General features: G+C 39.7%; 1 protein-coding gene across 1 annotated transcript in view; it reads left to right on the forward strand.

Moving 5' to 3' along the window:
- TENM4 (teneurin transmembrane protein 4) overlaps positions 1–19,137 on the forward strand; it is a 358,077-nt gene that overhangs the window by 185,683 nt on the left and 153,257 nt on the right. Inside the window, exon 9 of the mRNA XM_030461389.1 lies at positions 2,924–3,134. Within this exon, the coding sequence (XP_030317249.1) occupies positions 2,924–3,134 (211 nt within the window). The remainder of the gene's footprint in view (positions 1–2,923; positions 3,135–19,137) is intronic.

Genomic DNA, 19,137 nt, shown 5'->3' on the forward strand with positions numbered 1-19,137 from the left:
AAATGAGATGTTGACTGTGGGATGTGGTACATGTTCAGCAATGTTCCATGCTGGAGGAGGAAATGCACTTGCACAGAATCCCTGGGAGTGCTGCTTTGTGTATAGCCACTGACTGGGAGCTGCCAAGTATATTAAAAAAAAAAAATCATTATCTGGACCAAAATATCACCAAAAATGACCAGAGGGACATTTTTATGCAAACAATAGAAGCCATTTATACTGACAGAAAGAGATCACAAACTCCACCCTGTTATAAAGAAATAATGTCATGAGGCTGCAGCTATTGAATCAATATTGATTTATTACTTATTAAAATTTAATTTAGTTTTTTAATTATTTCTTTTCCTAGATTAATATTTTATAAACCTGCTGTCAATTAAAACATTATTCTCATTTTGTATATTGTTATATGATGTTTAATCTTATCTTAGTTTATTAGTTTTAGGAGTCATTAAAAAGGTAACTTGTTTTCTACATTGAAACTGTAAACTTGTTAATACCTGTTACACAAATCTCATATTTTGTTTTTTATAATCCAGAGTATCTGCTGCACCTCATAATCTACCCAATGAGTCTTATATTTCCAAAATTTGCAAGACACTTCATGAACAAGACTTGAACAAAATGTATGCTTATAGCAGAGAAACAATCTCTCCAGTAAGAGTTTAATAAAGGCTCAATTATTTTTCCTCAGCCTATCTAGTTGATGGCAGCAGTAAAATTGTGGCTGATAATCAGGTTTTCTATGTTAGATATTTGTATATTTCTTCTGTCTAGATAATCAGTTTTCTGTAGCATGAGCCTTAAAATATTCTATTCTCTTGCAGGATCTTTGAATTGATCTGAATATATAATAAGGCTGACCCTTATATATTTCTGAATTTGCTAAAATGTTAAAAGTTATATTTATCTGTGATAAAACAACAAACTATTCCAGACTCCCTTTAGGAAATTTTTTCTGCCTGTGGTTATCTGTCTTTTAGTTAAGTCTGCCAAAAACCATGGACACAAGTAAGTAGGAAGAAAAAGCAAATTCCGAATTTCTATAGTCTTAGAAATAGAGCCTGTAGAAGCCTAAATTAGTTTGCTGTGAACTAAAGGCATTTCTTCTCATTGTCCTTGAGAAAGCATAATAAATGTTAAACAGTTTTATTGTGGTCTTTTAGATTTAATCTTCCTAGACAAGAGAATTTTAAAAAATGTTTTTAACAGGACAACTTTTCTTTAATGCTAAACTGTAGGGCTCGGCCATCACAGCTTGTGAGAGGCTTTTTTCCATTTGTACAATTTGAATCGATTAACATGGTACATTATTTACAATTTCCTTGCTTGCAATAACTCTAATTGCATATTAAAAGACTCTGAATGTATTAAAATGCAGTAAAACACAATCCATTTGTGGTTCAATTAATATTTACAACTAGTAACTCTGCAAAGTCATCAACAGTGGCAGCAGCATCTTGCAAATATTTATAAAAAATTAACTTCTACTTTTGACAGGAAACCCCATGTCAGCATCACCCAAATTACACTGTACCAACAGCATCTCACCATAGCTGAGTGCCTTGAACTTGTTTTCATCTCACTAAGCTTTAACCATCTACATCCAACACGTAGCAAGATGATATTCATCAGGCACAATCCGTGGGACATTTCTGGATTATTGGAAATAAACACTGTTAATCTATCTTAATTTAGCATTGACTGCAGAGGAAAGAACATGTCATCAAGGCTGACTTTGAAAGACACACCAGACAACTTAATGTAACAGAAGCACCCAGACTTTGTTTACAGTAAAGTCAAAAGAGATAAGAAGCATGAATATTGTTGCTACACTCAGCAATCATTCAGTGCACCAACATTTACTGGTACAAAAATAAGTGGTGGTGGTTTTTTCTGTCTGTTTTCCTCCTTTTTGCCAAAATATAGAAGCTTTTTTGACCAGCCTGAGAGAGGCAAAACCAAGTGAGGTCAGGAGACTAAGCTGTGTCTTATCTGTGCTTCAACTGTTGGATCCTGCCCACAAGATGTCCTGTTCACCAAAATTCACTATATAAGTCATATTAGTTCACTTAAAGTTTGTGTTCTTTACTGGGCTTCTATCTGACTCCATTACTATATTACCAGATAAAATAAAATTATTGCAGCAAGTCTGTGGAAAACTATTTAAATAGGTATTTGCAATACTAATAACAGCATCAAAGCTGTTCAGCTGAGGTTACCCTGGAAAAAAAAAAGAAATTGTCCTTTCAAGGAAAACTTCTGAAAGCCACCCTCTAAATGAGACTTTTATGTTACTTTATCTCTTTTCCATCTTCATCTTCCATGATCTTTTGGCTATTTTTGCTGCTACTTTTACATAAAGCCCTTGCTAGTTAAGCAAAATACTTTTGCCGGAATTTACTTACCTCTTATCTGTTCCTTGGAAATCCCCAGCAGTTCTGGCAAACAATCTGATTAGGCTGGATACAATTTTCTGTCTATTTTCCCTATTAGGCAAGACACAAAGAAGCTAACAAATAAGCTTCTTATCATCATACTCAGAGTGCAATTTAGGTATGGTCTGTGGACCTCATGTTTCCCTGCCTATGTTTCTACAGAATGAGAACACATCTGTAGGGTTAGGATGCCCCAAGTCACATTATAAATAAGGATGTTTTCTTGATTCATGTAATTAGAGAAAAATACATTTATATACTAGTTATTTTGTCTATGGTTACTTGCAGGTAGCCCAGGAACATACTTGAGTTACCAGAGAAAGTCTTTGTGATGCTTCCGGATATGTGTGTTTCCGGTTCTTGATCTTCATCTTGATCTTGATCTTGTGTTTTTCTCCCAGATAAGACAGACCCAGAGCAAGAGCAAGAGGCAAAGCTCGAGAAAGCCAGAAATGCTCACAAATGTCACTCTTTCTGTGTTTCAGTTTGACTTTGTTGAACTTCTGGATGGAAGACGTCTGCTGACACAGGAGGCAAGAAGCTTAGAAGGACCTCAGAGGCAACACAGAGCTTTTGTGCCCTTGTCCAGCCATGAGACAGGGTTTATCCAGTATTTGGATTCAGGAATATGGCATTTAGCCTTCTACAATGATGGCAAGGAGTCAGAAGTGGTTTCTTTTCTTACTACTGCTATTGGTAAGGATTTCCTGTATTATTCCTAAACTCCTAAATATGCCTTGTGGCCAGGTATGAACACACATACTCAAACTGCATGGCAGTGTTGTGTAGTTCTGGAGAGAATTTTGTAGACCTTTACATAACTATACCAAAAGGAGTTTCCACCCAGTGGCAAGGATGGATTACAAGCTTGAAATTCCCTGCTTCATTTACTTCCTTTAATCTTCTTTTTCTTTAGTTTGTTTGGTTCATTGGTTGGTTGTTGGTTGCTTTTTTTCTGAAGCATTGTGTAGGAATTATTGAAGAGCACACAGCAGCATCATGCAACAATTTTATGTGACAGTGCCTTTGAACACCATCCAGATTATTCAAGCAGAGGTTCAGAGTAGTGAAGACACCATTAAAGGTCACTACAAAGGTAGTGGTCACTACACCATTAAAGGTCACTAGCAGTAGGAACCACGATGGCAGCATTCTCTATTTCTCCTCACTAACCAAAAGAATCTGAGATTTCTTAAGAACAAATTAACTAAATGAGTCTCCCAGCTTTGTCAGTTCAGTGCAACAGCAAACATTTGTTGCTGTCAAGGAGAAAAGGATGCTGCCTGTGGCCTGTGTGACAGCCCAGCACACTGGATATTCTCTCCCCACTCTGTAATTATCAGAATCTGTTTCTGATTCAGTAATAATTTTAAATTTGACCTGCTGAAACTATTCATACACCCAAATTCATTTGATTGCAATTTAAAGATTGGTCCATAAACTAGCACTCAGCTTTTTTCTAGCCACAGTGATCGTTTAATGGACTTCTTGTCTTTGCTGAAAAAAGCAGACTCCCTCTAAAGCTGCCATTAATCCCTCTCCCAGAAGAGGCATTTGTGTTGAGTCTCAGCTGTCTGCAATAGTTACCAAAGAGCTAGTGGCTGTAATTTGTCTTGGCAGGTTAATTAAAAGTTTAGGTTTTATTAAAGCAAAGTCATTAAGATCCTAATATTCCGTTTTAGTGCTAAAGTTTATCTAATGCAGAAGTGGAAACACTGCTATAATACTCTGTGTTGGATTTAAAACCTGGAAATACACATGGCAATCCTGTTCACAATTAAGCAACACCAAAATAGTTGCACATTAGCTTTTTAACACTGTAATCTTGCTCAATAGAATGCAGATGTCCTTTCACTTACTTTACATTAAAAATTTAAGGTTTTAGTTGCACCAACCACCTTCTGCCCAGAAGACCATCCAGATAATTCTCCTGAAAGTGACTTTTTTTTACCTAAGAATTGTTTAAAATTTTCTGCCACAAGAAAAGCAGTGAGGATCTCACAGCAGAAAGGCTTTTAAAGCACAATCACTAGTTGTTCTTGCTTTCAAAGTGATTCTTTTTTTTTTTTTTTAATTTGCCTTTGAACAGTGGGGAATGGTGTGGGTGAGCAGTGTGTCAGAATGTCTTTTAGGTAATTCTTTTTGTTTGTTTGTTTACACTCTTCTGTGTATATAATAAGCAGAACAATCCATGATATGCCATTCATGACATATTAAATGTATCCCTCTTGACCTTAAATCATTCTTTGTTTCACTAAAAGAAAAGATTTTTTTTTTGCTATACAAGAGAGAGCTTTGGCCCATACATGGAAATGTCTTTGCCCAGTGGCAGCTGTATGTGAGCACAAAGCTGTAACATACAAGAAAAACTATTTAGGTACAAGCTATGCACTTTGAAACTCATTTGAGATAAGTAAAAAAACTAGATAGGAAGATAGAGCTTTTTAGAATTTGGCCAGAGTAATGCAGCATTTTGGTACCATAAAAAAATGTAGCAGCCTTAAAACATTGGTATCTTTCTTCTTAGTCCAGATTTCAGCAGCTAGGTTTTAAAGCAAACAAGACAGGTGTTTTGTATAAATATACTGTAAAGCTTCAGAACCTTTCTAGTGCATTCATGAGGTCTGGCAAGACATGGCTGCTAGAATTTAAGTCTATATAAATACTCTAACACCGTGGTGTTATAATTTTTATCAGTGCCAGGGTAAAGAGGACTCAGCAGCCTGACACAGTGTTTATGAACCAGGGTGTAAAATTGCAATGCCAAACAAATAAATCAAGCCACACGTGATGGAAGCCTTAGATCTGTCTGTGTGGGGTGAGGAACCTGCAAAGGAGTTGTGCTGACTGTCAGAAGCAAGCTGCCATTTAATTTGATTTCTGTGGCAGGAGCACATAATCTCCCTTTATTATTGCACTGACATAGGGCTTAGAGTGAGAGTGTGTTAGCAAAGTATAGCAGGAAGAAGTAGAATCTGGTGATCTGAGAAGAGGACCAGCAGCCTGGAACTCCTGAATTCTGATTGATGTGCTAATTCTGACCCAGCCCAGGCTCATGCTTCAGCTTCTCAGCAAGTAAAATTGAGGAGAGTGACATTTCCCCCGAGATGCTGTGAGGGTGTTAGAATTGCTGGCAAAATGCATTAAGCATTAATTTTGTCACATATAATAGTAGAAAGCAGAAAACTGATAATGGTGATCATAATGATAAGTTCACAAAGCCAAATTGTGCAGTCATTCTTCATGCAAACTTCCCCTATGAGTAAGGACTCACCTGAGTAAAGGGCTTTTATTCAGTAATAAAAATGTTGAGTGGAAAGGGTGCTGATTTTCCAAGTGCTGCTATGTTCCAGCAGACTGAACTTTTCAGAGCCAGTAAAATCATTGCTGGCTCTGTATGACAATATCATCTGCAATTACTGTGCAGTGCTTGTCTGGAATGATTTGGCCTCCATTATTCTAGAGAAAACTGAGGAAAAATGGAAGAAAATATCTGCATTCCACTCTGAGAACAGACAGCTAATTTCATAAATTGTGAGGCTGTCCATCATGCAGTCTTGGAATCCAATATAGCTATAACTAAAACCACTAAGGAATATTAACACTGATTTTGAGGGCAGGAGATGGCAGTTTAGCTTGTTTTCTAAAAGGATATGGAATCATCAGCACTAAATAGTTAGGTAACATCAAAATGTGTGCCTGTTAAATGTCACTGCATGTAAACCTGGGGAAAACACAGCCTCATAATGCCTGTCAGAACTTACATGTCTGCATAATACAGGCAGTCCAGGTGGAGGGGGAAAAAAGGATTATTCTGGGATTTTTTTCATCTTTTAATAGCATTTTTATACCCCATTCTAAAGGAATGGACGATCAAGTTCTCTCAATAATAAATTAATCTTTTTGTAAATGACATTAGTAGCACTTACTAAAATTTCTAATAGAAACACTGCTCTGAAATCCTTGTGGATTCACCTCTGCCTGGTAGTGGTGACTTATTCAGAGAAACCATGCACAAGTGGGGCAAAATATTGGGCTAAGGAATCAGCTGGAGTCAGGACAGAGACATTGGCCAAAAATCTGCTCAGTAGAAGCAAGAAACATCTGAGAGCCTCAAAACATTGTTGTTTGAGAGCAAGTGCCTTCCAGCAACTGTTATTGCTGAGCTCTGGCAAACATGGCTGTGCAGGGCAGGAAATAAAAAGGAAAAGCAAAATCAGATGTCTGAGAGAGGAGAGCATCTCTGTTTACCAACATGGCACCTAAGAGACATCAGGAAACACATGAAGAACACCCACAACAGGATGTAACTCCATAGAGCACTCAGTGCCATGGTCTAGTAACTGCAACGGTAGTGGATCAAGGGTTGGACTTGATGATCTCTGAGGTCCTTTCCAACCCAGTTGATACTATGATGAGAGTTGAACGGGACCAAGTGCAAAGTCCTGCACATGGGTTGGAGCAATCCCAAGCACAAATACAGATTCTCCCCTTCTACTCCATTCTCATGAGACCCTTCCTGAAATACTGCATCCAGTTCCGGAGCTTCCAGCACAAGAAGGTCATGGAGCTGTTGGCACAAGTCCAGGGGAGGGATAGAAAGCTGATCTCAGGGCTGGAGCAGCTCTGCTCTGGAGACAGGCTGAGAGAATTGGAGATTGGAGAAGAGAATGCTCCAGGGAGATCTTACAGTGGCCTTTTAATAACTGAAAGGCCTTGTAAGACAGATAGGGACAAAGCATTTTGGTAGGGCCTCTGGTGACTGGAGAAAGAGTAATGGTTTCAAACTGAAAGATGGGAGATTTAGATTAGGTCATAGGAAAAATTCTTTCCTGTGAGGAAACCTGGCACAGGTTTTCCAGAGCAGTAGTAGATACCCCATCCCTGGAAGTGTTGAAAGCCAGGTTGGAGTGTTCTTGGAGCAACCTGGTTTAGTGGAAGGTGCCCCTGCCCATGGCAGTGGGCTGCAACTAGATGATCTTTAGGTTTCCTTCCAACCCTTACCATTCTGTGATCTCATTTTTATCTTCTATAGGAGACAATTCTTAAGCTTAAAAAAAAAAGGGCTGTTGTTCCTTCTGCCCCCTTCAGTATCCAAAAGAAAACTACCATAGGTACTTTACTCCATCAAAGTACAAAGCAAGCTGGTGGTGTTATTTCTAAGGGGCTGCCAGAACCTACAGCCCTTCCTGTAATATCCTGCAAACCAACCCACCCCCATACAGCCCCTAGGACAGAAGTTCACACACAAGGCTATCAGCAGAGGAGCACTTCATGGTAGGACTGACCTTAGAGAGGGGAGAAGAAATTCCAGGGTGCAGAGACAAGCACCTGGGACTGGGAGATGTCCTTGTGTGAGAAGTGAAAGAATGACTCTTCCTTAGCTCTGAGTGAAAATGTCTTTTATGTTTAACTTGTTCTTAGCAAAAAAGGAAGAACCTGAGCAGCTCGGATTTGCTTCCCTTGGTTTTGCTGTCTTTGTAGGCTAACTTAAATGCTGTCAATTTCCCATTCAGAGGGGATGTGGAAGTGTGATCCACTTACAGTCTCAAAGCCATTCCCGTTATTTACACTTGCTTTGGTAATGTCTGGAAAAGTTTACGTTGGTTTCATGGAAATATTGAGGAGTCAGGATGTTGTGTAGACTGAAGGGGGGTGTGATCTGCTCTGGTACTTTCTTTTAGCTCCTTCATGCCTGAGTTAGTTGACTTATAACTCCCCCATATACAATTAGCTCTTTAGGACTCAGAATGAGGGAAAGTGCTTCTAATGTCACAGCAACCCTTTTCTGAACTTCTCCTTAGGCTGTATCCAGCAAAAGGGGCTGAAAGTTTAGCAAGTATTTTGCTGAATCAGGACCCTTAAACTGTTAATGGGATTAGAGCTGCTCCATGCAAATGCATGGTTGCTACAAGTGTTGTTCTCTGTTGCATGAGTGTGGTCATTTTAGCCCTTCCCCTATTTCACAGAGAGACTTCTGAGCACTTCCACCTTGTGGTCATGCTATGCAGATAGTTAATTACCTGTTCCTTCCCAAACTCAAGCTCTTTTCTTGCTCTACAAAGAAAAAAGACATATAACAGCATATGAGAACCATGGCAGGGAGGAAAATCACCACTTCACTTTTGATGTTATTGATCTCTCTCCTGTAAAATAACAGCAGAGCTTTGCATGCTCTGCAAATAGTTTTTTGCCTCCAGCTCTATGTGTCCCAATACAAGACTTTGCATGACAGGCACTCTATCAGATGGTCAGTGCCTTTTTTGATTACTCTCTTGTTGCCACTTTGTGGATGCTGTGTTTCCTGCTTTCAGCTCTTATCCAGTTTCTCTGACAGTGGTGAAGGTCTTGGTCAAGTAGTATTTAGAAAATAGTCTTTCAATTCAGGTAGGAGGCAAAAAGGGCATTTAAGATTCCCTGGCAGGCAGTGGTTTAGCTTTTTTTTTCCTTGTGAATTTGGTCTTATGTGATGTTGCATTGACAGTTCTGCTTCATGTAAAACTTACTTTTATCCAAAGAGTAGATTCAGGTTATGCTGGAGCACTGCAAAGTGTCTCCCACTAACATCCAGCTGGCCACAGGACTTCAAGTCCTTCAGTCAGAGTTGAATTTGTCCAGGCAGAAGGATTGCAAGAAAAGAGGAGATTGCTGTCTCCACCCTCAGCAAATCCAGCCATGGTCTGGGGAGGTGGAAAAGTGGGGTAAACTCCCTCTGCCTGAGTTTTCTATGAGCTGAAAGAATTCCTCTCCACAAGCAGGTGTAGCTGATGAGATGTAGCTGTGTGATTCATGAGATTTCATGTTTTCATCCAGCCCATGTAGAAATCTAGTCTTTTTGCTTTAGAGGGTTTAATAAAGAGCTAACATAACTGAGCCTGGATCTGGAAATGGAAGGAAAGCTGTGTGGAGGTGAAGCTTTTCACATGACTCCGTACTCCCCATGGCTAGAGGTTTTTGTTTGCTGTTCTTAGTAAACCAGAGATGATGTTTTTAAACTGACAGTGATGGAACCCTTAAAGCTTCATCACCTGTGTCAGAAATACCTCTATCAAGGCCCCCTTAATCTCTTCACCTTTTTCTCCAGACCCAATGCACAGTCTCATTTCCCAGTGCAGTAAGCTGAAGGGATGAGCATGGCCCAGTGTTGGAGTTTATCTCCCTGTCTGCCTTTCCAGGCAGCTCCTAACAGATCAAGCAATGCTCCAGGTTCTTAAATCCCCTTCAGCTTCAGTCAGTAATGTTTCTACATGATCCTATGCCAGACCATTCCTTAAATGCTATCCTATCTGCAGCTTTCTTCCTGCTTCTGCTGGAGAGGCAGCACTTCCAAGTAACCTGAAATCAGACCAATCTATTAAAATCTACATGTTATTTGTGATGACCTTTTTTCCTTCTGAGTGTGTCTGGAACAATTCTTACATAAAACCCCTGCTTCCCAAGCCCTAATGGCAGGCAAAATTATTATTTCAGGATTTTTCTTTTGACGACTTCAGGCATCTCTAATAGAGGGAAAATCAGGGACGCATCTCAAAGCTAATTAAATAATAAGAAGCCTGTAAAGGTCAGATACTTGGCTGTAAAAAATTCCACAGCTGCTCTTTCCATACAGACTATATCTCTTCATAGACACTCTGTGAGTAAAAGCTAGCAGTAGGAAAACATGATGTGTAAAGCTAGCTTAGTTTTAAAGCAGAGATAGAATAATTTATTTAATGTTACACTTGAACTTTTTCTTGTATTTTTGTTTGTTTGTTTGTTTTTAATATTTTGGTTTATATATGTACACTTCTTTCAATAGAACTTATGATTACAAGTGGTAATTTGGGTGGGAAAAATAGACTAGCAGGCATATGCTTTCCTTTATACTGTTGAACAAAAGAAATTAAGCCACATTTGTTAAGATTGTGTGGATGCCAGTGAGTATTCATCTCAGTAGAAGTTAGACATCTGAATGTCTTTAATGATACAGATTTTGTCTGGTTTTGATCATGCTTGAAAATGGTAGGAAAATGAAGGTAGATTTTTCTTTATTTGCCTACATCTGTACTTACATGGGCTGGTAGCCTTGAACTTGCTTGTCAGAGTGCTGTTTGCAGGCAGGCAAGTTCTCTTGATCTGACAGAGCTTGTACAAAAGGTTTATTGATTGGGGTAATTATGTTAGTTTTAGGGTCAAGAAATGGTTTATTTAATACTGAAGTTAAAGCCTTTTTTCTTCATGTCTGTTATTTCTGTCCTTTTTTCTGTTCAATTTTTTTCAAACCAGCAGAATTCTTCCTTAATAGCACAGCATATTGTGCTATCCGAGGGTTTCTGGAGAAACGTGTAAAACAGTGCATATGGTTTTTGTTTTTACACTTTTGTATATAGCTCTTTCCATGCACCCCAGACTGCAGGCTAATGTAAGCACAGCTTGTTTTATTCCCGTGTCCTATTACTGAGCTGCTAGAACTGCTCTGTGCAGACTTTTCTTTCCCTGAATGCTCTCCTGCTAAAGCACAGAAATATGGTTGTGGGAGTTACTCACTTCGACAAACAAAAGGAGAACCCTTTTTGTACCAGAACAACAACCTTTTTAAAGACTTAGTCTTCTAAAGGCTGTTTTAAAGTGTATATACTTTTATACAAGCACACAAAAAAGGACAGAAGCCACCATCATCAGCATCTTAGGAGTTACCAGGTCAGTCTCTCCTTTTGCATGGCAGCCAAGTGGGATGAGAAGGGCAGAGTCTGCACAGTAACTCCTGGCAGATGTTGGATTTTTCAGTGAAAATGGCTGGTCTGTGTATTAGATATGTGAATCCTTTCTTTATTGAAGTGCTACAGCAGTCTCAGAAGAAGTTAAATAAATTACATTAAACTGATTTTTAGAGGGACTGCAGGAGGCTCTGAGACAGAACATGCTTTGACCAAGTTTGTACAGCAAGTCTGCTACAAGAAGAAGCAGAGCCATGAGTTCTGCCTCTGTTTTTGTTTTGGTTTTTTTTGGCCCTTTTCAAAGATCACTGAGAGTTCAGTGCATCTGCCTGAGCACAGACATCTAGTGGCACCTGAGATGGCCCAGGGAACATCAGGTTTTCAGATCTAACACAAAACCTAGAGGAGAGTCAGGCCCTTCTGTAGCAGTGCAATTCCCTAGGACCAGACACCTACCTAATTGAACCTCAGACATCAGTCATTTGGGCCAGCATGTGCCCATCCGTATTTATCAGGCTGGCTGTATTTGCTAAAGGCTTTATGTAAAATGAAACTTAATCTTTAATGCATCCAGAACACTGCTGAGGTTTCACAGCATTTGTTTGACCAAGTGAGATCACATTTGAGGTCCACTCTCTGTGTGTATGCAAGAATGATTTGGGGTTTTTTTTCCTGCAGAAGACAACAACTTACAACATCATTTAAAATGAAACTCAAGGCCAACGTTAGCCTTGCCCTGAGCTACAAGAGCAGAAATTGTAATGTACTGAATGTGAAGTAACTCCCTGCTTGCTAGTGCAGCTCCAGAAGTTGAACCCTGAAGGCTGAACAGTTGTTGTTTCCTCTATTAGTTTGTAACAATTTATGAGAGTGAGAAGGAAAAAAAAAAGCTTTGCAATCCCTTGGGCAAATTTGGGATATAAGAGTTTCATTTACTGGAACAAAATTCAGGTTTAAAAATATTCCAACTGCAAAAAAGGAAAACTAAGAAGAAAAGAAATGTTCTCAACGTGTCTGTCTAGATTTCCACAGCACTGTCATATGTACATTACAAGCATGGGATTAAAGTCTTATTGTGCTTTGAAGCTGCATTGCAGAAGAAGACTTCAGTCCAACAGCTACACTTTGTTTAAAATATTTCCTTGAATTTTTATTTTTTTTCTCAGATAACCTGTGATCACATTTCAAGTCATTTAGAACAGAGGCTTTTTGCAGTAGGTCAATATGCAATTCCTTGAGAAGTGCATTTCATAGATCCTTTCATACTCTTAGCATTGCTCACATTCTCAAGGAGGAAAGCAGCATTCCCTGTATATCCCTATGAACAGAAGAAATACATTAGCAAGATTTTCAAGAAGTTGCCATCATTCTGGTCCCACTGAAGACAAAGGAGATTTTACCATTAAGTTATCTAGTACTATACATGGATGAGTGCCCAAGAGCTTTTGAAATCCCATTGCACCTTATGCTTTCAGCCATCTGATAGCTTTAGATTATAATTCATTCTGCACTGGAAAGATTTCTTCTTAAAAAGGAAATAGTAAGAGAAAGGAACTAATCAGTGAGATAAAGCTTTCCCTCCAAAGCCAAAGCATATTCAGACCAAATGTGGCATAAGCTTCTGAAATGGTTGGGCTTGTTCTCATCTTTATTTACTCTCCAAACTATTCCCATTTGGTCCCTGTTTCTGTAGCACAGAAGTTCAAAAATAGTGCACAAAAAAAAAAAGCTGGTTTTGTAGTATTTCCAGCTGGGCTTAGAGTCGAATATGCTTGAAATAATGTGAGAAAGACTGTGGTGAGAGCCACTTGAGTACCTGGATAGAGATCTCAAGCCAGACCTGGGAGGAAAAGTCCAGATATCTCAAGGGAAAAAGTGTTCACATGATATACTGTCAAATTTGGCAAATTCAGCAGCTCTTGATGGTTTCAATAAGCAACTCAAACTGATCCTGGAAGCCAAACCATTTGTGCTTCACTGTCACCTTTTAAAATGATCCAGCCTCTTGAGTCACTGCTGCTGGAGCAGACATTTGCTCTTGGTGCACTGATGGAGATGTGGAGAATCTGCCTTTGCAAATGACTTTAAAAAAAAAATTATTACAGAACAAGAATAGAAGGAGAATAACATGCAACTGGATACTGTGATTACTGTACTTCACTCTGACTTTCTAGAATCAGGAGTGATTAAGGGAGTTGTTTAAAGGACTGCCTGTCTGTTGCCCTTTTCCTAATTTAGCATCCTGATACCTGCATGTGAAGGTTAGAGTTCCACTGGGATATGAGAGCAAAACAGCATTTTATGCATTGGTCTTTAATTAAAACAGACCTCCCAGCATTCAGAAAAAAGAAAAAAAGAAACAAATCTGGCACAGCATCACACTAGGTGCCCTACAGAAAAGGAAACTGTGAAAGAGCACTCAGAAATAATGACTGAGTTTCCATGATGCTGTCAAGACTTTCACATCCCTGGTTGCCAGGTGTGGATTACTTCAGCTAGAAATGTAAAAGCCTTCTAAAACACAAATGAAGCAGCAAAATCGAAATCTCAGCAGGGGAGATGTACCCTAAGAAGGAATCAGTCCTTTCAAACCTCAGCTGGGGAAGGAGGAGGAGGAGCAAGAGAATACCAGACCCAGACCCAGCATTTCAACATTTTATTCATTTCCAGGGCCTTTTTTTAAAATTTCCCTTTCTTTATTTTTGGCTCATAATGTCAAATCTGGTATTTTGAGATATATGAAACCTGTTTTATTCCTTCTCACCTCCAAGTCTCCCTTGTCATTGTTATCACAATTACAAGGGCAAGTGACAGTTCTCTAGACTTAGAATCCAACTACCCTGCAGTGAAATTCAATTGAGTAGCATCATTTCTTTGAAAAATAAACAAGACTGCAAGCTCTGCAACTGGGAAGTAAATTAAATATGTTCACAGAGCCTCAGAATCTTCTTTGCCTTTCATGTTATACTGCCTGACTTCTTATTAAAATTATTGCTAACACAGTCGGGGCAGTGACAGGGAGCATTTCTGTGAAAGAGATGTTATTGCAATCAACTTGTAGGTGACAGCTTTATCCTGGATAAGCAGGTCTAGGAGATAGAATATGTGGCTTGCTGAGGTTGCTCTGGTGCAGCAGCAGAGAATAAGGTGAAATAATGTGCTGTTCCTTCACTATGCCATAGGATGTAAGTCACTGTAGGGTGAGAGGGATGCTGTGCACTCCTCATGGCCCTTATGCATTGATGTGCAGAGGATTTCATGGTCAGATATGAACCAAGGAGTCTGACTACCTTCTGCCCTTCTCCATGTGTGCTCCCTCCCTCATAGCAAAGTGTCTTCCTTAGCAAGGTCAATATGATGAAGGAGAAAATAAGACAGAGGACTGTCAGGAACAGTTTCCTCTGTGTGAGAATAAATATATTTATTAATTTTATACAGTAAATAATTCTCTGAGTATTTGTTTTACCTCCATGTATTTGAAATTTATTTACTATTTTAAAATTAATGCATGTACATATACAGAAGTTTGACATTTTTAATGGGACAGAAAAGTGCCCTTGTGGCCAAGATGACCAGTGCCATCATGTCAAGATGACAGGTCAAGATGACCAGTCCTTGCATTTAGAAGAGTGTATCCAGCAGGTTGAGGGAGTTTCTTGTCCCCCTCCTCTTTGCCCTGGTGAAACCATTGTTTCAAGTTAACAGTGAGGTTGCCTAAAAATCCTCTACTCTTTTCTTTGCACCTTCCTTCTAATATTAAACATTCTCATTGGTAAAACAAGTTTCAATTTCTTTGAACCTTCAGTTCAGGAACTGAAATTAGCACTGATTCATCAAGGAGGATTCACTGATTCATTTAGGAAGAAATTCTTTCCTGTGAGGGTGGTAAGACACTGGCACAGGTTGTCCAAGGAAGCTGCGGTTGCCCCATCCCTGGAAGTGTCTCAGCCCAGGTTGGATGGGACTTGGAGCAACCTGGTGGGAGGTGTCCCTGCCCATGCAGGGGGGATGGAACTGGATGATCTTTAAGGTCCCTTCTAACTCAAACCATTCTGTGATTCTATGATTCAGCTATAATTCTTCTACTGTAGCATTACCTACAGGTTTCTGACAACAAAACCTGCCAATTCCAGTATAACTCTTTGAGGTTCTCAGATGAAATAGTTGCATTTGAATTCATAGCACAAAATGGCATTTCATCAGTTCTTAGAAAGCAGTCCTGATGCTTATTAACTCCCAGGAAAGCTACTGCCCTCAATTGCCAGCTGGATAAATGTTTTTTTTTTTCTTTGCCAATAGATAGTTGCCTCTAAATGCCAAAGAAATTATAATGCTGGGTGGCAAGTGTAGGCTATAAAATATTTATCTTTAACATACAATTGTGTTACTGCAGCCTCTAATAGGATTTGGTGTCAGGCAAACATCTGCCTTGGCCTCTGGCCCAAAGATATAGAAACAAGCTATTAAGTTGAATGTTGCATAGTAAATAAATAAGGCAGAAATACTGTTCAAGTAGCTATACTGCTGACCAACAAACAAGGTGAGTATATAAATGAGAAGTCCATCAAGAGTCTAACAGTTTGCCTGCCTCCTTAATATGTTTATTGTATTTCATTGGGATAAAGGTAATTCAGGTAGGTAATTGGAAGCCAGGCTGACAGATCTTTATAGAGCTCACCACAGCAGAGTTGGCTTTCGCAGGGCTTTTTGTCAGCAGCAAAGTGGTCCCCTGAGCAGACAATTAGCCTGGGAGCTTTGCTGATGTCACATGAGTCAGTTTATGATATGAAGCAAGCAGTGATTTGTCTTTGCCTCAGACTACCAGAAAGAAAAATGGAAATTATAACAATTAGCATTTTCCTGTGTAACATGGCGATATCCTTAAATGAAAGATAGCGTAAGGGCTCAGGGCAGGATCATGCCCATTTATAGCTTCTTTCAAGGTAAGGAGTGACTAAGAAAACAAGGAATGAGACAAAGATTTCAGCCAAACTTCCCTCAAAATCTACCAACTGTGAGATAACCTGTACTGGAAAAAGTCTCCTGGGACAAATGGCAAACATCCAAAATTATCTTCAGCAGCTATAAGTCAACCTGGTCCATGAAGTAAAGCTGGTTTGCTCCAAACCATGATCTGTTTCTTTCTCTTTTTTGATAGCTAAAGCTCTTGAGTGGAAAGGACTTTAAGGAGTACTTCAGAAGAAGAATTTTGCTCTTGGAGAAGTTTAGGCTGTCTCATTTAATGGATCTTTTCTGTCTCTCATTTTTATGGATCTAGAAGCACTTCTGTACATCCTGCTGGTAGGACTAGGCTGGACTAGGGTAGGGAACACCTGCTGTGTCAGGCCAAGTATTTCTGTACCATTCTCCAATATGAGGCAGCATGTATTTGAAAACCATGTGTCTCATATTGTCATTTACTCCTCCTCTCAGAAGAGATCTGGATGTTCACAGTATCTATTTGGGAAATCACTTGCTATGTCAGTTGCTAATTAGGTTTTGAAGTTAGCAGGACAATTACTTCCATATTTAAGCTTCTGCAGTCCCCATTAGAAGCCACAGCACCTCAAGTTTTGCAGGTGTGTTCTCCAGTGTGAGTTGTTTGCTTTCAGGTTTCCTGTTGCTGGCTTTGATTTGTTGAAAGGTGGCATGGGAGCTGCATTTTCAGTGTTCTCTTCAGACACAGTAACAAAACCATATGAAAGCATCATTCGTGATCCATTGGCCGACTCTGTATTTAATAATCTTTGCCTTTGCCAGCTGGTGTCAGTCAGATCACTTCAGAGTCTGGAAGGCAAGAGAAAGCTGTGAGAGTCAGACTGAAAACAAAAAAAAATAAATATGTAATTCTTTCTTTAAAAGAATTGTCCACGGTCTCACAGTGAACTTTAACAATTAGACAAAACAAAACGTCATTGTTGTCTAAATCAGTTCCCATGGCACTAGTCATAAAACGCCATATGGAATTCTGTATATATTGGAAAATATCCTGTTAATAACACTAACATCTCACAGAATAAGCTGTAGAAGGAGAGTAGAACCTAGCCATAACTTCAGAGACCTGTTTTTATTTATTGACTGACAGTTTATCAGCTCTGTAGTATTGACTGTAAACATCCTTAGAAGACAGACAGTTGCTTTGTGCCACTTACTTAAGGGATCCCTGAAGGTTAAAGAGTTTACTCTCTTCTATCACCTAAGCCCCATGTGCTGGTATTTACAAACTCCTCCTTCTGAACATTTGTTCATTTGATTCTTCATTCTTTTTAGGGTTCCCCTTTTGTGACTCCCTAATTTCTTATGACAAGTCACCCCCTCCTCCTGGTTGCAATGTAGTTGTTGGAGCAGTGTTCATGGATGTGTGTGCCTGTGTCATGTGTACATTTCAGATGGGCCAAAAAATGCACTGAGCTGGCCCAGTGGTGCAGTCTGTAATCATTTAAATGAAATTCAGTCCTGGGATGAAGACAGAGTATTTTGTGGGTAGTCTTAAGTCAGGGTGACTTACTAAGACCTTCAGTCTTCAAAGTAAAAGAAATTCCAGCTTGTGATTGTACCTAAGAATATAAATAGGACCATGCTCAATACTGCACACACAGCTCTCAGATTTGTTGCTCAGAAGCCAAGTTTTAAGCCTTGTTTGTTCTCATTAGCTTTGGAGCTCAGGAAAAAAAAAAGCAGGTTTGTTTAACACTTCCTTTATGGAAATATTTTTTGAGCAGCTTTGAGACATGTACTGTGTGAATCTTCATTGCTTTTCTGAGTGTATTCTCAGTGGTGAAGAACTTTGGGGAGTGTGCAGAGACCTTAATTGCCCTGAGTCACACCAGGCAAGATAGCATCCTTAACTGCTAAAAAATGGTAAGTGGCACCAGCCACTGGAGGGGAAAAGTTTCTTTTCTTCTTCAGTTCATCTTGCCTCGAACAGGCAGGTTATTCCAGGGCAAAGTGCAAAATGCAAGCACATTAGAAATGGTACTTCTAGCTGTATTAGAAAAACAAGGAGCATCAGAGAAAGCAGTGAAGTAGAATTTGAAGTAGAAGATGAAGAGATTTTTAAGGGCTTGCTGTATTAATAGTATAGGGTGGTCAGGCCACAATTAGTTACGGAAGTGCTTTAGTGAAGAAGATACAATGGGCTTAATGCACCTGCTTTTTTATTCCTTTTGTGTGGGTGGCAACATGGTATGATGCAGGTAGGGAAACTTGCAAAGAAAAGTCTGGGCAATCAAGGACTGAGGAAATAGTAATGTCTGAAGTGATACATGTGCATATCACTGCATTTTTGCAAAGTAAAATGACAGATCTGTAGCTCAACCACAAAATACACTTTTTTTTTTTTTTTTTTTTTGCATGTGTTAATGTTGGTCACTGTGGATGGGATCTGCCTAATTATAGCTGTTTTTGATGACAATATCTGTATCTCATAGAATCATAGAATCATAGAATTGGATGGGTTGGAAGGGACCTCAGAGATCATCGAGTCCAACCCTTGAACCACCGTTGCGGTTGCTAGACCATGGCACTGAGTGCCACATCCAGTCTCTTTTTAAATATCTCCAGGGATGGAGAATCCACCCCTTCCCTGGGCAGCCCATTCCAATGCCGGATCACTCTTTCCGTAAAGAAATTCTTTCTAATATCCAACCTAAACTTCCCCTGACACAACTTAAGACCGTGCCCTCTTGTCTTGTTGAAAGTCGTTTGGCAAAAGAGACCAACCCCCCCAGGCTCCAACCTCCTTTCAGGGAGTTGTAGAGAGCGATGAGGTCTCCCCTGAGCCGCCTCTTCTTTAGGCTGAACAACCCCAGCTCTCTCAGCCTCTCCTCATAGGGTCTGTGCTCGAGTCCCTTCACCAGCCCAGTTGCCTCCTTTGGACCTGCTCCAGGACCTCGATATCCTTCCTGAACTGGGGGGCCCAGAACTGGACACAGTACTTAAGCTGTGGCCTCACCAGAGCTGAGCACAGGGGCCGAATCCCTTCCCTGGACCTGCTGGCCACG

The sequence above is a fragment of the Calypte anna genome, chromosome 1 (assembly GCF_003957555.1).
Source record: "Calypte anna isolate BGI_N300 chromosome 1, bCalAnn1_v1.p, whole genome shotgun sequence".
NCBI classification, from domain to species: Eukaryota; Metazoa; Chordata; class Aves; order Apodiformes; family Trochilidae; genus Calypte; species Calypte anna.